This window comes from Rhinopithecus roxellana, chromosome 15 (genome assembly GCF_007565055.1).
Source record: "Rhinopithecus roxellana isolate Shanxi Qingling chromosome 15, ASM756505v1, whole genome shotgun sequence".
Classification (NCBI taxonomy): Eukaryota; Metazoa; Chordata; class Mammalia; order Primates; family Cercopithecidae; genus Rhinopithecus; species Rhinopithecus roxellana.
The window spans coordinates 27,771,781-27,789,834 of NC_044563.1; the positions used below are offsets into that span (position 1 = coordinate 27,771,781).

General features: G+C 38.0%; 1 protein-coding gene across 2 annotated transcripts; it reads right to left on the reverse strand.

Annotated features, from left to right (window-relative positions):
- Positions 1-1,482: 1,482 nt before the first annotated feature.
- On the reverse strand, positions 1,483-13,692 carry LIN7C (lin-7 homolog C, crumbs cell polarity complex component). Of its 2 annotated transcripts, none has more exons than XM_010374528.2 (5): positions 13,622-13,692; positions 8,641-8,759; positions 8,330-8,401; positions 6,356-6,565; positions 1,483-5,814 (listed from the first exon to the last, which is right to left on the reverse strand). In XM_010374528.2, exons 1-5 carry the CDS (start codon positions 13,656-13,658, stop codon positions 5,659-5,661), a joined length of 594 nt encoding a protein of 197 aa, XP_010372830.1. In that variant the 5' UTR covers positions 13,659-13,692; the 3' UTR covers positions 1,483-5,658. The 2 variants fall into 2 exon arrangements, with proteins under 2 accessions (XP_010372830.1, XP_030774551.1); XM_030918691.1 differs by lacking the exon at positions 13,622-13,692 and adding an exon at positions 10,670-10,712.
- Between the last annotated feature and the right edge of the window lie 4,362 nt (positions 13,693-18,054).

The window sequence follows — 18,054 nt, forward strand, 5'->3', positions numbered from 1 at the left end:
TCCCGGGTTCAAGCAATTCTCCTGCCTCACCCTCCCAAGTAGCTGGGATTACAGGAACACGCCACCATGCCTGGCTTATTTTTGTATTTTCAGTAGAGACAAGGTTTCGCCATGTTGGCCAGTCTGGTCTTGAACTCCTGACCTCAAGTGATCCACCCTCCTTGGCCTCCCAAAGTGCTGGGATTACAGGCGCGAGCCACTATGCTGGGCTTCAATTTGTGTATTTTTAGTAGAGACGGGGTTTTGCCATGTTGCCCAGGCTGGTCTCAAACTCCTGGGCTCAAGCGATCCACCTGCCTCAGCCTCCCAAAGTGCTGGGATTACAGGTGTGAGCCACCGCACCTGGCCCCAAAACACCAAATCTTGATGTTTGGTGATTTTAAGTATACATATTGTGGTGTCCAAATAGACCCCGTCACAAAAAAATAAATAAATAAATAAGAAAGATTTGGTGTTTTTAAAGTTGTCTCTAGGTAAGAAAGTGTGGATGACTTCTCATTCTAACCAACAGGTATAGTTCATGAGAATTAGGAGAGGTCTTACATATACCTTATTGGAGTGAAGCATTTGTCCCTTTAAAATTTAAAATTCAAAAAAACAAAATCGACAAATGGGTTCTGTATGAATTTACCTTTTGCTCTGTATATAAAGTAAATCTTAAAGATTCCATCAGGGAGATTATCTGCCACTAATAAATACATGTACAAAATATGGGTCAGCAATTCATTATATTAAAATCAGAATAATCAAAATAGTGAATATAACAAAACTCGAAAAATTTAGCAAATGCAAACTCTGGTCTACGAAAGTTTTGAAAAAACTGAGTCCTAACACTAAATGCTTTTTGTTGTTCCTCGGCTGCATGGCACATTTCCACACTTTTTTAAAGTTAATGGTGGTGATGCCTTGTACTAACACCTAGTCCAGCAGTCTACTATCTCTAGACCTAGGCTGTTGCCTTACAGTTTAACAAATCTTTACTTGGACTTATTTTCCAATGATTTTCATTTGAATATGGCTTTAATCCTCAAAGTTACAATTTAAAAATTCTGAGTTTCTTTGACCAAAATAGAAATTTGATAATTTCTTATGAATCTTACTCCTCTAAAGTTTTTAAGCATAAAGGTTGTTTTCTAAACATCAAAAATAAAAACTTGCTAATTTTAATTTTTTGACCAGAATTATTTCCTTTAGCTCATAAGGTTCTGAAGCTATTTTACATGAACAAAAGAAAACACAAACAGTATTTACTATGCCAGGCAACTTTTTAAGGGCCTTACAGAAAATGGCATGACACTTACAGGCATTTTTATTACCAATGACAGGTGAGGGAACTAAGGCACAAAGAAATCAAGCAATTTGTTTAAGGTGACACACGGTAATGGTGGAACTGGGATTGAAACCAGAGTTGTCTGGCTTCAGAATCTGTGCTCTCAATCACATGTCATATTGCCACTCTCGAAATAACACAAGAAAATGTTGTTGTTTTTTTTTAATTTTATGAAAGACAAACCAAAATATAGAAATTCAAAGTTTCATTTCGGCAGCCACCATGAATTATGCTTTTTTATACATAGCTTTCACAAATATTATCTATTGTGTAGTTATATCAACTTTTTTCAATTCCAAAGAACGAGGACATAACTCATAGAAATTTATTTTAAATATGCCTTAAAAATCAGAATTAAATTGATAAATGAATTAATCTATTGAAAAAGTGTCATTTTACATCCATTCTGGGTATTACCACAAATTTTAAAAGTAGAAGCATAGTATTTGCCAGTATTTTTAAAAACCGAGTCAATACAAATTAGTCTCAAAGTTCTTGAAAATTAGTAAGTGATTTTTCCCACTACTTAACCATAACTGGAATAACCTTTGAAGAAACACTACCAGCAAACTTTAGACAACAATTATAAAACCAGATTGTTGGCAGAGGACACAACAAAATGTAGGTTAGAAAATTCATAAACATACATTTATTCAGGAAATACAATTACTAGAATCCTTGATATTTCAGTGATCATTCCACATTATAAAATATTCACAAACATGTAGGTTTTAAAGTCGTCATGCTGACATTCTTTTTGGATAAGCCATAACCATTTCTTCTATTAAATGCTATAATATCCATTTTAATTGTAAACAAAGTACTTGAGCCAAACTACTTAAGTACTTGAGCAAAAGAACTTTAAAAATCTTAGAGGAGGAGGACAATGATATTTTTTAAAAACATATTTGAGGCTGGGCACGGTGGCTCATGCCAGTAATTCCAGGACTTTGGGAGGCTGCGGGGGGTGAATCACGAGGTCAGGAGATTGAGACTATCCTGGCTAACATGGTGAAATCCTATCTCTACTAAAAATACAAAAAAATTAGCCGGGCGTGGTGGCACACGCCTGTAGTCCCAGCTACTCGGGAGGCTGAGGCAGGAGAATCGCTTGAACTGCCTTGAGGCGGCGGAGGTTGAAGTGAGTTGAGATTGCACCACTGCATGCCAGCCTGGGCAACAGAGCAAGACTCTGTCTCAAAACAAAAAAACAAAAAAAAAAAAAAAAAAAAAAGTTTGAATCATCAAATCCTAAAGAACTAGGCTGCTATAATCTAGCATTACACTAACAAATCAAGTGCTCATATTAAGACAGCACATATATTAACGACAATACTGCTCATCTGCAATTTTTACACATGCTTTCTCAAGTAACAGACACGTATTCTTGTAAGTTTTAAAGGCAAAGGGGGCAGAATGATGACAGACATAAAAAGCTCACATTTAAACTACTGGTAGATTTTATTTAAAAGAAAAAAAAGAAAAAAAGATAAGACTGTAATTACTTCCCAAATAAGAAATGCCAAGTACCTTTTATTCCTAAAGAAATTACTTGGCCAGGTGTAGTGGCTCACACCTATAATCCTAATGCTTTGGAAGGCTGAGGTGGAAGCCAGAGTTTCAGGCTGCAGTGAGCTATGATCACACCACTGTGTTCCAGCCTGAGAGACAAAGCAAGATCCTGTCTCTTTAAAAAAAAAAAAAAAAAAAAAAAAACTAAGAAATATAATTAATCATTAAGTAGCTGCAAATTAAACTGTTCTGATACTTCCTGACAGTGTCCAGTGTAATCAGATCATTTTATAATGGGTTCTCAACCCTAGGTGTCCTTTAGAACCACTTGGAAAGCTTAAAAAAAAAAAAAAAGTGGTTTTGATTTAGTTGTTATGGAATAGGACCCAGGTATCAATTTTTTAAAGCTCTGCCGGGCTTTCTAATATGTAGCTAAGATTGAGAATCACTAAGTCAACACATTTTGATATATCAAGAAAATAAACGGAAATGGGGGTGATAATTTATATTTGTAATTGACAAATCAAACATCTATCATATACTATGTACCTAGTTTTATTCATGAATCATCCATTTCTAAGATAAAAATTCCCATCATTTCCTCACTGCACTAAACCACCACTGTACATCTCTGCCAATGAATGACTGTATTTTTCTATGGTCAAGATTTAAAATTCTGGGATATATTATGAAAACTGCATTAATGAAAACAAACTACTGCTATTCACGCACAACAGCAGCAAGCTAAACTACTATATTTGGCTCCTTTGAGCCACCCTTATTTTAAGAATTATAAATAGGTGTCAACCCACACAAAGAACAGATTGTGGATTACCGTAGGGAAAAAAAAAATAGCTTACTCAACTTACTAAAAGTTTCAACACCAAAAAAGATTTAACTTGGCTGAAAGTTCTTAAACAGCTGAGACACAGACCCAGGAAGCTATAATTTATAATGAAATGTTGATACATCTGTAAAAGCTATTGCAGCTGTAGCTATACTAAAATAAGATTTCTTCAGGGTTTATTTACCCTGAAATGCAAGAATACAAGCATAACAATAATATTACTGTTTTCATATGCACCAATACCTCTTTAATATATAAAACTCTACAACAAATACCTCTAATAATTTTACAATTAAATTAAGTCCATACTTCTATACTACTTTGGTCTCAACATTTTTAAAACATCAATTAATTTTGAAAATATACAATTTAACAACATGATCCTATCAATAACAAGCACATTTTGCAGTGGATTAAAGACACATTCAACCATGCAATCCAGTGTTCAATACCTAAATGATAAATAACAATGCCGATTGACTTTTGAAAAATCATTGAAAACTGGAATAATCATCTGAGACTCACTCACAGTGATCACAAACATGCAGAAAAAAGCATACTATTCTTCCTGAAGGAATGTTACAAAATGCCCACTCTTTTATACAGGGTCAGTAACGATGCCAAATTACTTATATTTTTCAATCCATCATCTTCTAACATTTGTCACTTAAGTTTTTCTTAAAGTACACATGTTCCCGTAAGTTGTGACAGAAAATGAACCTCAACTCTTTCAGTCTTTAAGACCTCAGTCACAGTCACACACTAATAGCTGCCTTTTAGTGAAACAGTGACATCCAGTGGACAAATATTTCTCAAATTCCCATATTTGAATCATAAACAAAAGGTGCATCTCTAAATCCAACAATTTTAGTATGAGTTCCTACTTATTTTGATGGAATCTACAGATTCTCATGAAAACATCACATCATAATTTCTATGTATCTTAAATATATCCTTTCTTCCTAAAATCAATTATTTAAATTGAGCTAGTAAGATGTCTACTCTTGAAGCTAGTGAAGTTAACGGTATTACTTTTCCTTCTTTGCTTCACCTACTTCCCACCACAAAATAACTGGTTTCTCTCTAGGAATGGAAGGACCAAAATATAGGGGAAATACTGTGCATTTAAATAAAAATGAATAGTATTTAAAATAAATTGCAAAAGATGAAATCTGAACCTGTTTTGCATTTATAATTTGATGTATTGTTGAATATAAATAGGGATGTAATAAGTAATGCTATCAATTACATCCTCTTGCCTCAATGTTCAAATATTAAGAATACATCCTTTAGCAATGATTGTTTCAGTGTTTAAAATCTTACTTTTATAAATCAATATAAATGAATATCCATTATATATTATGCTTAAGTAAAAGTGAAAAAACTTGCACTGGGCTGAGTCATGATTTACCACTGGTTTTATATACATTATGTGTGTGTTCAAAGTACAAAATGCAGCAATGATGTTAACGTTGACGGTGTAATGAACTGCTGTAGGCGAGACTGTTATGTTTAACTTCTTGGAAAACTGTAAAGAAATTTCACAGGTTAAAAAAAACAGAGTAAGCAAAAAAAGAATTGGAGAACTTTACTTTTAAATCAGCAGCCAAATGAAGAAAACTTTTCCTTTCTAAAAAAAGATTAAGAATGTAAAAGTACATTTTAATATTAAAAAAGCATTTTAAAAAATCTATAACAACTTTATGACAAAATCTGCATTTGAAAAAGGCCTGTAAAAACAGTAGGACAGAATTGCCCTCATCACCTTTTACTTTTTCTTGTCAGAAAAAAGTGTATGCATCTCTAGAACCACAAATGATGTTAAAATAGGCATTTATAAAATGGCAAGGAGAATTTCATGATAAATTTGTTTGTTTTCTTACAATCATTGGCATTGCAGCCATTAGTAAGTCACAAGGAAAACTTCTCTAGCTAAAATGCAAAATGAAATATCAAGTTTTGAAATGTATTAGGTCTGTTGCCTGCGTTTTGCTGATCTCATTTTTTCAAAGCGCGACTCCATTTCTTCTAAGACTTTGGGTGTATATCGCACCACTAATTTAACCTTTCCTTGTGCAGCTTTCAGCAGTTCTACAGCTTTTTCATGATGTTCTCCTTCAACACTCTAGGGGGAAAAAAAACAAACAACCATACACTAAGTTTTGAAAGTAACTAAAAATGTAAAAATTATTAAAATATATATAAAGAAGAAAGTTTTAATGTTATATTATTCCAACATTATAAAACTAAGAAATAATCCTGCCTTACCATTTTAATCTATATGAAATCCTCTTACATACATTGTTTATAATCTAAAAACTGGCTTTTAAGTTCCAAATAATTAGCATATCAATCTATATGCCTTATTATGTCAGTAGATCAAGCAATTGCCATAAGAGTAAAATGAGGGTAGACTTCTAATTTAATGTATTGCCTTTAATAAAGAGCTTATGTCATAAAAAGTACATACACTAAGCACTGCTAATTTACACTGCAAAATACACTTACAGTGCTTACAAAAAAAGGATCACTGTATTAACAGTACTGCCTAGGATTCCCTCAAAGCATTTCTAAACCACAAGTTTCTTAGGTTTCTCCTATAACTCAAATACACCCCCAGGTGGTCACAACAGATCACTACAAATAGAAATAAAATTCATCCTTACCACGCCATTAACAGAGAGGAGTTGATCTCCACGTTTGAGGCCCCCATGTCTATCAGCAATTCCACCTGGAATTATTCGAGATATATAGATTGGAGAGTTTTGTTCTTTGCCTCCCATAATATTGAATCCAAGGCCCTCTTCTGTTTTTGGTAGCTCAACAACTCGAGGATGAGAATGTCCTTCACTGGCAGCAAATGCAGCAACAGTAGCCTGAAAGAAAGTTTTACGTATTAAAAGTATGACTTTTATTTACTTTGGTTCTTATGTCTCTTTAGCTGAGATTACAGGCACCTGCCACCACACCCGGCTAATTTTTTGTATTTTTAGTAGAGACAGGGTTTCACCGTGTTAGCCAGGATGGTCTTGATCTCCTGACCTCGTGATCTGCCCGCCTCGGCCTCCCAAGTGCTGGGATTACAGGCGTGAGCCACCGCACCTGGCTTCTTTTTAAAAACTACTTTTGAGCACGTATTTTTGATGTCTGAATACTCACAAATTCACTGGTGATTCTGAGAAGGTAAGCTAAACAGAAGGTATTTTAGAGATGACAAATGAATAATTCTGAGTTACACAGGAAATGTTATGATTTTTCAGGTCATTCCTAGCCCATACAGTGCCCAGTCTCAGTTTTTTGTGCAGTCCCATATGCACAGGGCTTGGCAAGCAGACTTGCTGGGCAGATGGACATTATACATGGTAAGGAGGAAAACCCCTCCCCTACCATGCCAGCAGCCCTGAGCTTTAGATCTGGATCGCCCAACTCCTTCAGGAGCCTCTGTGCAGGACACAACCTACCTATATAATCAACATGCAGTTGTCCCTATATGTACTCATTTTGGCTTCTACACTATTTGTACTATATACTAAATATCTAAGATGTCAAGAAATAACTCAATAATGAGAAAAAGAGAGGTACACATAGCCAATCTGAATGTTTTTGTCGCTTTCGTTAACTAGTCACAACTAAAAATCCCCAAAGATGAAACACAGCCACATCTTATTTAAAGCTCAAATTTAGACTAATCCAAACTAATTATAAAGTTGAGATTTTGTTTCACTTTGCTTTTAAGGGTAATTATCTAGTACCATTTTTTTTTTTGTGATGGATCACAAAAATGGGGAGGAAGAAAGAAATCAAGATTTACTGAATACCTGTTATCTTCAAATAAATCAAGATTTACTGAACACTCGTTATCTTTGAAGAAATCAAGATTTACTGAATACCCGTTATCTAAGGCTCAGAAATTCAGTAGGCTATCAAAGTCACACAACTCAGCAATTAAAACCATGTTTCTCTGGTCTTTTCTACACTGACAAACTACATAAACGTGTTTAAGCATTTGTATTCAACAAAGAATCCACCATTTCCTTATGAGAGCCAGTAACTATCCGTAAAAAATTATCTGCTGATGATTAAGTCACCGACTGCTGATACTATCCTGTTCAAACCACCTATCATGAATAGTGAAGTCAATACCTAAATTATTTGTGGAAAACAATGGCACAGAAATGCAGATAATGTAAAGAAGAAAGCAAAAATCAGCTTGGGGTAGTACCACAGCTCTATCATATGCTATTTGTGTGGTTTGGGGCAAATAACCTCACGCTTCCTCATCAATAAGACGAGGATAGTAATTCATATCTTAAAATTATGATTAGATTTTGTATAATGAATATTATATAGTATCATATATGTAACATATACAACACAATTATATATTGCATGATATTGTATGCAAGTACATTTCTATTGTATCATTTAAACTGCATAACATAGCTTATGTAAAGCTATTTATCACGGACCATTTATGTAAAGCCAGTAGAAACAAATGTCTTCTTAGTACTCGAGAAATTTGGTGTAGCTTGAAAGATACATGTTATCTTCAAAGTAAGTTTATTATGAATTTAATAATTGCATATTTTAAACTTCTAATTTATGAAGAATTCTCACTTTTGGTAAACAAAAATATTTACCTTTGCAGTAGCATTCGCTCTCACTTCGGGACTGCTACTGATGTCCACAGTCTCATAGACATGTTCATATACCTGTAAAAGCCAAAGTTATATCTCAGAATATACCATGTTTGAGTTCTCTGTGAAGTTAAAATTTCAGGCAAAGTTATGCATCTTTATAAAATGTTTTTTCTATCAGAAGTTCCAAAAATGAAAAGGATTGGTTTTAATGTTTTCTGAAGTTTTTCTTAAGAAATTTTGAACGCAAATTTAGAGTATTATCTGACCTAATTAACTCAAATTTTTAGTAAATTTTAAAGATGTTTACTCACCTCTCTCACAGCATTGCAGAACTCACTTTGAAGGACTCTTTGCAAAGCCTGAAGTTTCTGTGGTGGTACTTCTCCACTCCTTTGTAGTTTTTCCAATAATTCAATTGCTCTACAAATATCTAGAGTTAAACACACACACAGATAGTTTTCTCCAAGGGTTTTCTCAATGCCTATGTAACAGTGTAGGACTTAGGATTCATTCTTCAAGGGCTAATAATATACAGACAATAGTGAGGAAAAAAGCATTGAATTTGCACATGTGTTTGGTGGGGAGGAGACTGTGCGTGTGTACACACATGAAGGGTGAGAATGTAAAATGTAAGAACACTAAATTTTACAGTAGATAGGAAAAACTACTGAGATTACAGAGGCATAAAGTAAGACTTTGGAGAAACACAGGCAAATTGAACACAAAATACCAAATGTCATCAGAAAGGACTGCGACTCAAATGTGACCATTATATGAACATTGTACTGCTTCAGAAAAGCTAGCAATATTGTCAGAAACTAGTCAACAAAAATTTACCTAATTATCATTATTAGTAACCAAAGCACTGAACAGTACAAAGCACTATAAGCTAGTAAAATCACTGATCATTTCTTGAAAGAAACATGATACACAGGTAGATAACCATTAAAGAGCAGATGCAGTGAGTGGCAGGGACACCTTAATTAACATTGTTAATTCAAACAAGCTCAAACACTTATGTTTATGAAAGAGAAAAATAAAAACAATTAGCTTTGTGGATCTGGTCTCAATACCACCTGTGTGACCTTGGGCAAGTTACATGACTTCCTTGTGTCTCAGTTTCTTTCACTGTAAAATGGAAATAACAGTACTTTCCATACAATGGGGGCATCCTAACTAAACAGGAAGGAGCCAGCCAAAGCATGTCTGCGTGTGCCTGTGCGTGTTTGTGCGCCTGTGTATGTGTACTTGTGTATGTGGTTGTGTGTGCACCTGTGCTTATGAGGAAGAGATATGAGTTCAGTTAACGACTGAACCACACAATACATAAAAAAGGGCTTAGCAAGCAAAAATGTTAGGTTACATTGGTACCAATTAATCATAAGAAATACTGGCTGGGCATAGTGGCTTATGCTTGTAATCCCAGCACTTTGGGAAGCCGAGGTGGGTGGATCACCTGAGGTCAGGAGTTCAAGACCAGCCTGGCCAACATGGTGAAACCCCATCTCTGATAAAAAAAAATACAACAAAAATTAGCCAAGCATGGTGGCAGGTGCCTGTAATCCCAGCTACTTGGGAGACCGAGGCAGGAGAAAGCGCTTGTTCCCAAGAGGCGGAGGTTGCAGTGAACTGAGATTGTGCCACTGCACTCCAGTATGGGTGAAAAGAGTGAAACTCCATCTCCAACAACAACAACAACAACAACAACAAAAAAAAAAAAAAAAAAAAAAATCCTAAGAGGTTGTACACATTTATAGAAATGTATGAAGCATGTTAGGGGATTCTCATTGAGAAGTGTGACGATAAATGTTATGAATTGAGACATTTTAGAAGATTCAGGAGGTCAGCTATAATACTGTTAACTATCTCTACTTTTTTTCTTTTTCCAAAAACTGTTTTTGTACAGTTTCCTTACCCCAGGTACTACAGTGCCCAGTATTCCATTACTGCTTTGCTTCCTTTTGACTTAAGTAGAAGAAGTTTCTGATTTCATTTTATACTCAAGGACTAGAAATTTTTCTTTATATAGTATGGCCTTCCTCGTGTTTGCAGATAGAAAACTATGAATAAATGCAGTAAAGACAGATATTTATTTATTTATTTATTTATTTGAGAGGGAGTCTCACTCTGTCACCCAGGCTGGAGTGCAGTCGCGCAATCTCCACTCACTGCAACCTCTGCCTCCCAGGTTCAAGCGAGTCTCTTGCCTCAGCCTCCTGAGTAGCTGGGATTACAGGGGTCCACCACCACGCTCGGCTAATTTTTGTATTTTTAGTAGAGACGGGGTTTCACCCTGTTGGTCAGGCTGGTCTCGAACTCCAGACCTTGTGATCCACCCACCTTGGCCTTCCGAAGTGCTGGGATTACAGGCGTGAGCCATCAAGCCCGGCTGAAAGATAATTTATTTATTTATTTGAGATGGAGTCTCCCTCTATTGCTGAGGCTGGAGTGCAGTGGTATGACCTTGGCTCACTGCTACCTCCGCCTCCAGGGTTCAAGTGATTCTCGTGCCTCAGTCTCCTGAGTAGTTGGGACTACAGGTACCTGCGACCACGCCCAGTTAATTTTTGTATTTTTAGTAGAGATAGGGTTTCACCATGTTGGCCAGGCTAGTCTCGAACTCCTGACCTCAACTGATCTGCTCGCCTCGGCCTCCCAAACTGCTGGGATTACAGGCATGAGCCACTGCGCCTGGCCAGAAAACAGATTTTTAAATTTGTGGTAAAGAAAGCTTAAAAAGTTAATCAAATGCAATGGAAACAAATAGACCTTCACCATTCTGATTTCCCATCACCAGAATGACCGATAAATGGGGACTGTTGGTTCATCAATTATTTTGATTTATAAAGTCATAATATGTAAGTCATATAAAAATTTCCAATGAAGAAAAAAAAACGGAAAAAAAAATAAAATGCTTTTGACTAAATCTAAAATGTAGCTAACATGTGCTCAAATTTGTGTTTCATTAGATCATAGTTTGATGATTTAGAAGGCACTCTAAATCATATGTGATCAGGTACTGCATTGTAATTGTACTGTAGGATTTTCTACTGTAAGATTGTTGGGCGTGTTTGTTAATAGAGTCTGTTAGAATTGTAAACAAGAATCAGAGGTGATGTAATCTGACTTTCTTACCCTGCTAAATGGCAACAACTAGTACAGCTGTCTCGGTACTGTGGGGAATTCGTTAGGACCTTCAGATACCACAGATATCAAGATCTACAGATGCTCAAGTCTCGGATATAAAATGATGTAGTATTTGCATATAACCTTATGCATATCCCCCCTCCATACTTTAAATAATCTCTAGATTACTTAAAATATCTGATGCCATGTAAATAGTTGTTATATCACATTGTTTAGGGAATAAGGACAAGACAAAAATGTACATGTTCTATACAGACACGATTTTTTTCTCTGAGTATTTTCAATCTGCAGTTGGCTGAAACGTGGAACCCATGGATATGGAGGGCTAACTGTAATTCATCCTACTCTGGGGCTGAGCCTTCTACTGAAGAACTGAAAAGAAGTCTGTAACAGCAAAAAACAATGCCATGACTATCAAAACTAAATGCCACAGAAGTTCCACATTTTGTGTTGCATTTAAAAATACAAAGACCGGTCAGGCGCAGTGGCTCACGCCTATAATCCTAGCACTTTGGGAGGCCGAGGCAGGCGAACTGCCCGAGCTCAGGAGTTCGAGACCAGCCTGGGCAACACGGTGAAACCCTGTCTTTACTAAAATACAAAAAATAGCCAGGCATGGTGGTTTGCGCCTGTAGTCCCAGCTCCTCGGGAGACTGAGGCAGGATAATTGCTTGATCACGGGAGGCGGAGGTTGCAGTAAGCCAAGATCGCACCACTGCACTCCAGCCTGGGCGACAAAGCAAGACTACGTCTCCAAACAGCAACAACAAAAACACAAAAGACCACCAATATGTTAGAATCTTAACAACTAGCTTTCAAAGAAGAAACCTACTCCTGTTAACACCAAACAGATTTCTTCCCATCCATAAAACAGTGCTACTGTGCTCAAAAGGAAGATGTCACAGACTTAGGCCTAACTTGGCAAGTCTTCCCAGAGTAGCTAGTCCTCTAAAATGATGCTTTAATTGGCTTAAGGGTAAGAATCTCATTTACAGTGAGACTTCCAAATGGTGAACACAGTAAAGAGCAAATCAGCAACATTAAGTGCACATTTCTTTGTGGGAAGGCATTAGGAAAGAAGTTTTTCTAAGTACAGTAATTCTAAAAATGTGTTTTCTTAGGGAACAATAGTAGTATTTAGACTGTAACTGCAAATGTTAATATGTGCAATATAATTTCAGTCTCCATCCTATACTTTTTTTTTTTTATATAACCACAAGTACTCAAAATGTTTACTTGTACTTCTCAACTCCTATCAATGATTTCTAATGCTGGTGCATGAAAAGCATGCTTGAAATTGTTTGAAATAAAGGATTAGGGACAGAGTGGAATGACTGGAAATCTGTAAAAGGACTGGAAACGCTGGAATGCTGGAAATCTGGTAGGCACACAGCCAGTTATTTTCACAGGCTTCTCTAAAAAAAAATCACTCAGAAGAGGAGGTTTTATTTTCCTTGACAGTCTGCTCTAGGAAGCCATCAGCCAACCAGTTTGCAATTGTAGGGTTTGCAAGAAATGAAAAACACTGCACCTGCAAGTGTTTTAGCATCTACCACTATTCTGCTTACTTACGTAACCTCCTTCCCAAGACCAAGTGAGTAGGATTGTTTTTAAAGCAACCGCTCCATTTCTAGGAGGGGCACAAAAGCTAGCAAATAACCCAACTCAAATACAAGCGAGGTTGTGGAAAAAGTAATGAAGTAGTATGTGTGTAAACAAGGGGGAAGGGAGGTTTTGTTGAATTGTACCGTGTGTGTTCTCATGTTGTACAGGCATTGAGTGTAGTCTGTGCGAACCGGGTGTGTGACGTTTGCTTTTCGGGTGTATGGGTCTCCGAATGCTGCTTCTGCTGTGCCCACCAAGGGAGCGCGTGTGCGGCGTGTGTCTGCGAAGCGGGCAGGTTGTGTTTAGTTGTGCTGTGCTTCGGGACAGTCCGTGTGAACAGAGGAGAGCTTAGAGTAACAGTTGAAATACCGTAAGCGCCCTTACTAAAGCCAGGCACAGAGACAACGGTGGCCTCTGGCGCCGGCACAAGGGACAGCCTGGCTCCGGATCTCAGAGTGTGGGTCACTCCTCCTCCCCTCCAGCGACACAGCACTCTCCCAACCCTTCCACCCACCTCGGCCGAGCATCGGCTGCACTCACCCCTCTCCAGCCGCACGGGTTCCCCTAACGCCGCCATCTTCTCCCTTAGCCCACAGACCCACAGGAAATGACGGCAGAAGGGCTGAGGTGGAGGGGCGGGGCCTAGAGGAAGCCGGAAAAGTGATAGTATCGCGAGATCAGGAGGGTGGCCGAGGGTGTCGCCGGGGCCATCAGGGTAAGGGTACCTGGACTTGCGGCTTTTGAGGTTGGCCTGGCTCCGCTCCTTCCGCGGTGGCGAGGTCCCCCGGCCTCCTAGGGTTGGAAAGAGCTGCTTTCATGACTCTCGTTCCCTGCCTCGGGCTTCCCTTAACCGAATCGCTTCGAACCCTTGGCTCCACGTAGAGGAGTCAAGCCTGGATTCTAGTCCCACCTTGTCCATTAGCAGCTCTGTGATCTGGGACTGTTCACTTACCCTCTCTCAGTCTCAGTTTCCGCCTCTGTACAACGTGAGGTCCGATCTCTTAGGTCCTTCCAATTTTTAAACTCTGGGATCTGGTAGCAATTAAATGTGTAATGACATGTTGTCAGTTCTCAGTTTGTGACAGCATTGCTTTAAATTTAAAAATCCACGGCTTGAATCTTCCCTCCAAATCTGTTTAAGGGTGGAAAGTACAAACAGCATGAAACATATCTGGGTGAGGGAGAGAACAAGGTGCTTTGGTGCACCACAAAGTAACAATTTTATAAGCAGCTGATTCTTATGAAATCTTAAGTAAATTAAATATTGTGAAGCAAATAGTATATTCTTAATGCATTACAGATTCTTTGAGCCACTCCTGAAATTTTCGCGAACCAAGAAGAATTTTAGTGTTTGGATTTGACTAACATTTATCCAAGCCCTTAGTCTGTACTGATACTGTGGTAGGTGTGTTTACATCCAACATTTCAACACTTCATGATGCGACTGTTTTAATAACCTGGTTGCCCCTGGTCCACCCTTTCCATTTACCTTTAGTATTTTCTTCTCCAAATCCATCACGGATGTCTGCCATCACTATGCTTCTTTTTCTCTCCTTGAATTCTGATTTCATCATCACAAGGTCTGTTCAGAAACTTTCAATGGTTCTCTCCTGTTTCCTATTTCTAAAGCCTTGCATACTCTGACCCTAACTCATCTAGCTAACTTCATTTCTCATTACCGCTAAGTGCAACCACCACTTCAGTCCAGGTGGGATAGTTTCAACCATATTTATTCCCGGTTTCAAGTCTTTTTGTTTGTTTAGAGACAGAGTTTCTCTCTGTTGTCCAGACTGGAGTGCAGTGGTGCGATCACAGCTCAAGAGAGCCTCCTGTCTCAGCCTTGCCAGTAGTGAGGACTACAGGCAAGCACCACCATGCCTGGCAAATTTTTAAATTTTTAGTAGAGATGGGGGTCTTGCTGTGTTGCCCAGGCTCAAACTCCTGAGCTCAAGCAGTCTTCCTGCTTTGGCCTCCCAAAGTGCTGGGATTACAGGCATGGGCCACTGTGCCGGGCCCCAAATCTTCATTTATGTTGTTCTTGTGTGGAATGCCCTTTTTCATCCCCTCCTATTCTCCAAACTTTGTAGACACTCACTTGAACCCATTTCATGGATCCCTGCTGAAGACATGCCACTTCTACCAAGCCTTTTCTCCATATTGTTCCCCTTTTTTGTCCTCTGATGGCCTAAATACCCTGCAATAACACTCAAGTGCTTATCTCTTACTCATTGTTGTCATTTTTTTCTGCTGCAAATGTGTTCAAGAAATGTTTATTAAGCACCTAATATATACCAGATGCCTTGATAGGAATACCAGGTAGAGCAAGACAAATGCAAACATTGCTCGTATTTCTTCAAATATTTTTTCTTTGCATTCTCTTGCTCCTCTCCACTGGTGACTATTGGAGTCATGTGCATGTACATAGTATACATGTATATTGAGCTAACTGGCATTGTCTTACAGCTCAATGATGCTCTTCCTTTTTTCAAGGTTTTCTTTATGTTTCCTTTTGGATAATTGCTAGGTTTTCATGTTCATTAATCTTTTTTCAATATCTAATATTGAAATCCTGTCCAGTTCATTCTTCATATAAAACATTGTAGTTGTTGCTTCTACCAGTTTGATTTGGGTGTGGGTGTGTGTTTTACATCTTTTATATTTTAACATGCTCAATCTTTTCTGTAGCTTCTTAAACACATAGAATACAATTATAATGACAGTTTTAATGTCCTTGTCTACTAATTCTATGATCTACGCTATTTCTGGCACAGTTTCTATTGATTGATTTTTCTCTTCATTACGGTTCATAATTTCCTGCTTCTTGCATGCCTGGACACTTTTTTTTTTTTTTTAAACAAAATGGTAGACTTTGTAAAATTTACTTACTTGAAAAACAATTTTGTTCTTTTGGAGTCTGATTTTTTTTTTTGTTTTTTAGGTGGAACCAATTCAGTCATTTATGTAGGGCTAATTGTATACCACTACTAAGACAGTACCCTTCAAAGTTCCTTACCCCATACCCAATGTGAATTATGTGGTTTTTCTACTTTGGTAAGAACAGGACTATTCTTATGAACTGAGATTGTGGATGTTTTTTGGCTCTTTTCCTTTCCCTGTCTGGTAATTTGTTTCTTCTTCTTTCTTCCTTCTCCTTCTTCTTCTTTCTTCTTCTTCAGATGGAATCTCGCTCTGTCACCCAGGCTGGAATGCAGTGATGCAGTCTCGGCTCACTGCAGCCTCTGCCTCCTGGGTTCAAGTGATTCTTGTGCCTCAGCCACCTGAGTAGCTAGGATTACAGGCACCTGCTACCACACCCTGCTAATTTTTGTATGTTTAGTAGCGATGGAATTTCACCATGTTTGGCCAGCAGGCCTCAAACTTCTGTCCTCAAGTGATTCACCCACCTTGGTTTCCCAAAGTGCTGGGATTACAGGCGTGAGCCACTGCACCCGGGTGGATGATTAACACATGTAATCTTCATAAAATTTCAGAATCCCAGGAATAGGTAGAAGATCCTAGAAGTTTCCAGAGAGGATAAAAAGTTATATTCTAAGGACTGGAAATCAGAACAAGATTGTACTTCTCCTCAGCAGTACTGGAAGCTAAGACACAGAGAGCAATTAAATTTTTAGAAAAAATGATTTGCAAACTAGATTTTCTATACCCAACTGTATTAGGTTTCTAGGGCTGCCATAACAAGATAAAACAAACTGGGTGACTTAAAACAATAGATATTCACTGTCTCACACTTCTGGAGGCTAGAAGTCAGAAGTCAAGATGTCATGTGCTCTCTGAAAGTGTAGAGGATTCCTTCCTTGTCTCTTCCTCGCTTTCTGGTAGTTTGCTGGCAGGCCTTTGTGTTCCTTGGCCTGCAACTGCATTACTTCAATCTCTGTTGTCATTATCATATGTAAATCGATATAAATATGTGTATCTGTCGTCAGCTGGAAATCTTCTAAGAACTTCCTATTTCAGTATGACCATATCCTAAATTAGTTGCATTATCAGTGACCTCATTTCCATATAAAGTCACATTTTGAGGTTCTGGGAGTTAGAACTTTAATTTTTTTTTGAGGGGAAGAGATACAGTTCACCCCATAACACCAACCAGAGTATCAATCAGGTGTGAAGGAATAATGAAAAATATTTTACACATGTAAGTTCCAAAAAATGTTAACCTTCCATACATACTTTCTCAAGAGCTATTAGAAAATATGCTCCATCAATAGTAGGAAGTGAGCCAAGCCGAGTACAGTAGCTCACACCTGTAGTTTAAACTACTCAGGAGGCTGAGGTGGGAGAATCACTTGAGCCCAGGAGTTTGAGGCTGCAGTGAGCTATGATTGTGCCACTGCACTCAGCGTGGGTGACAGAGTGAAACTCCATCTTTAAGAAAAAAAAGTTAGCTGGCCAGGGGTGGTGGCTCATGCCTGTAATCCCAGCACTTTGGGTGGCTGAGACAGGTGGATCACTTGAGGTCAGGAGTTTGAAACCAGCCTGGCCAACATTGTGAAACCCCATCTGTACTAAAAATACAAAAATTAGCCAGGAGTGGTAATCCCAGCCCTTCAGGAACCTGAGGCAGGGAATCACTTGAATCCAGGAGGTGCAGTGAGCTGAGATTGCACCACTGCACTCCAGCCTGGGCAACAGAGCAAGAATCTGTCTCAAAAAAAAAAAAAAAGTTAGCCAATAAAGGTATATGTAATACAATAAAAAGAGGATCCAATATAGAGGAGATCAAGGTGATTTCAGAATGATTACTCTATCAGGGTGCCTCACAGAAACAGAACCAATAGAATATATTTAGATATATAGAAAGGATTTATTATGAGGGATTGGCTCAGGAGGCTACAGAAGCCAAGAAATCCCTTAATTTGCTGTCTTCAAGTGGGAGACCCAGAAAAGATGCTTTAGTTCTAGTCCAAGCGTGAAGAACCAAGGCCTGAGAACCAGAGGGGCCTCTGGTGTAA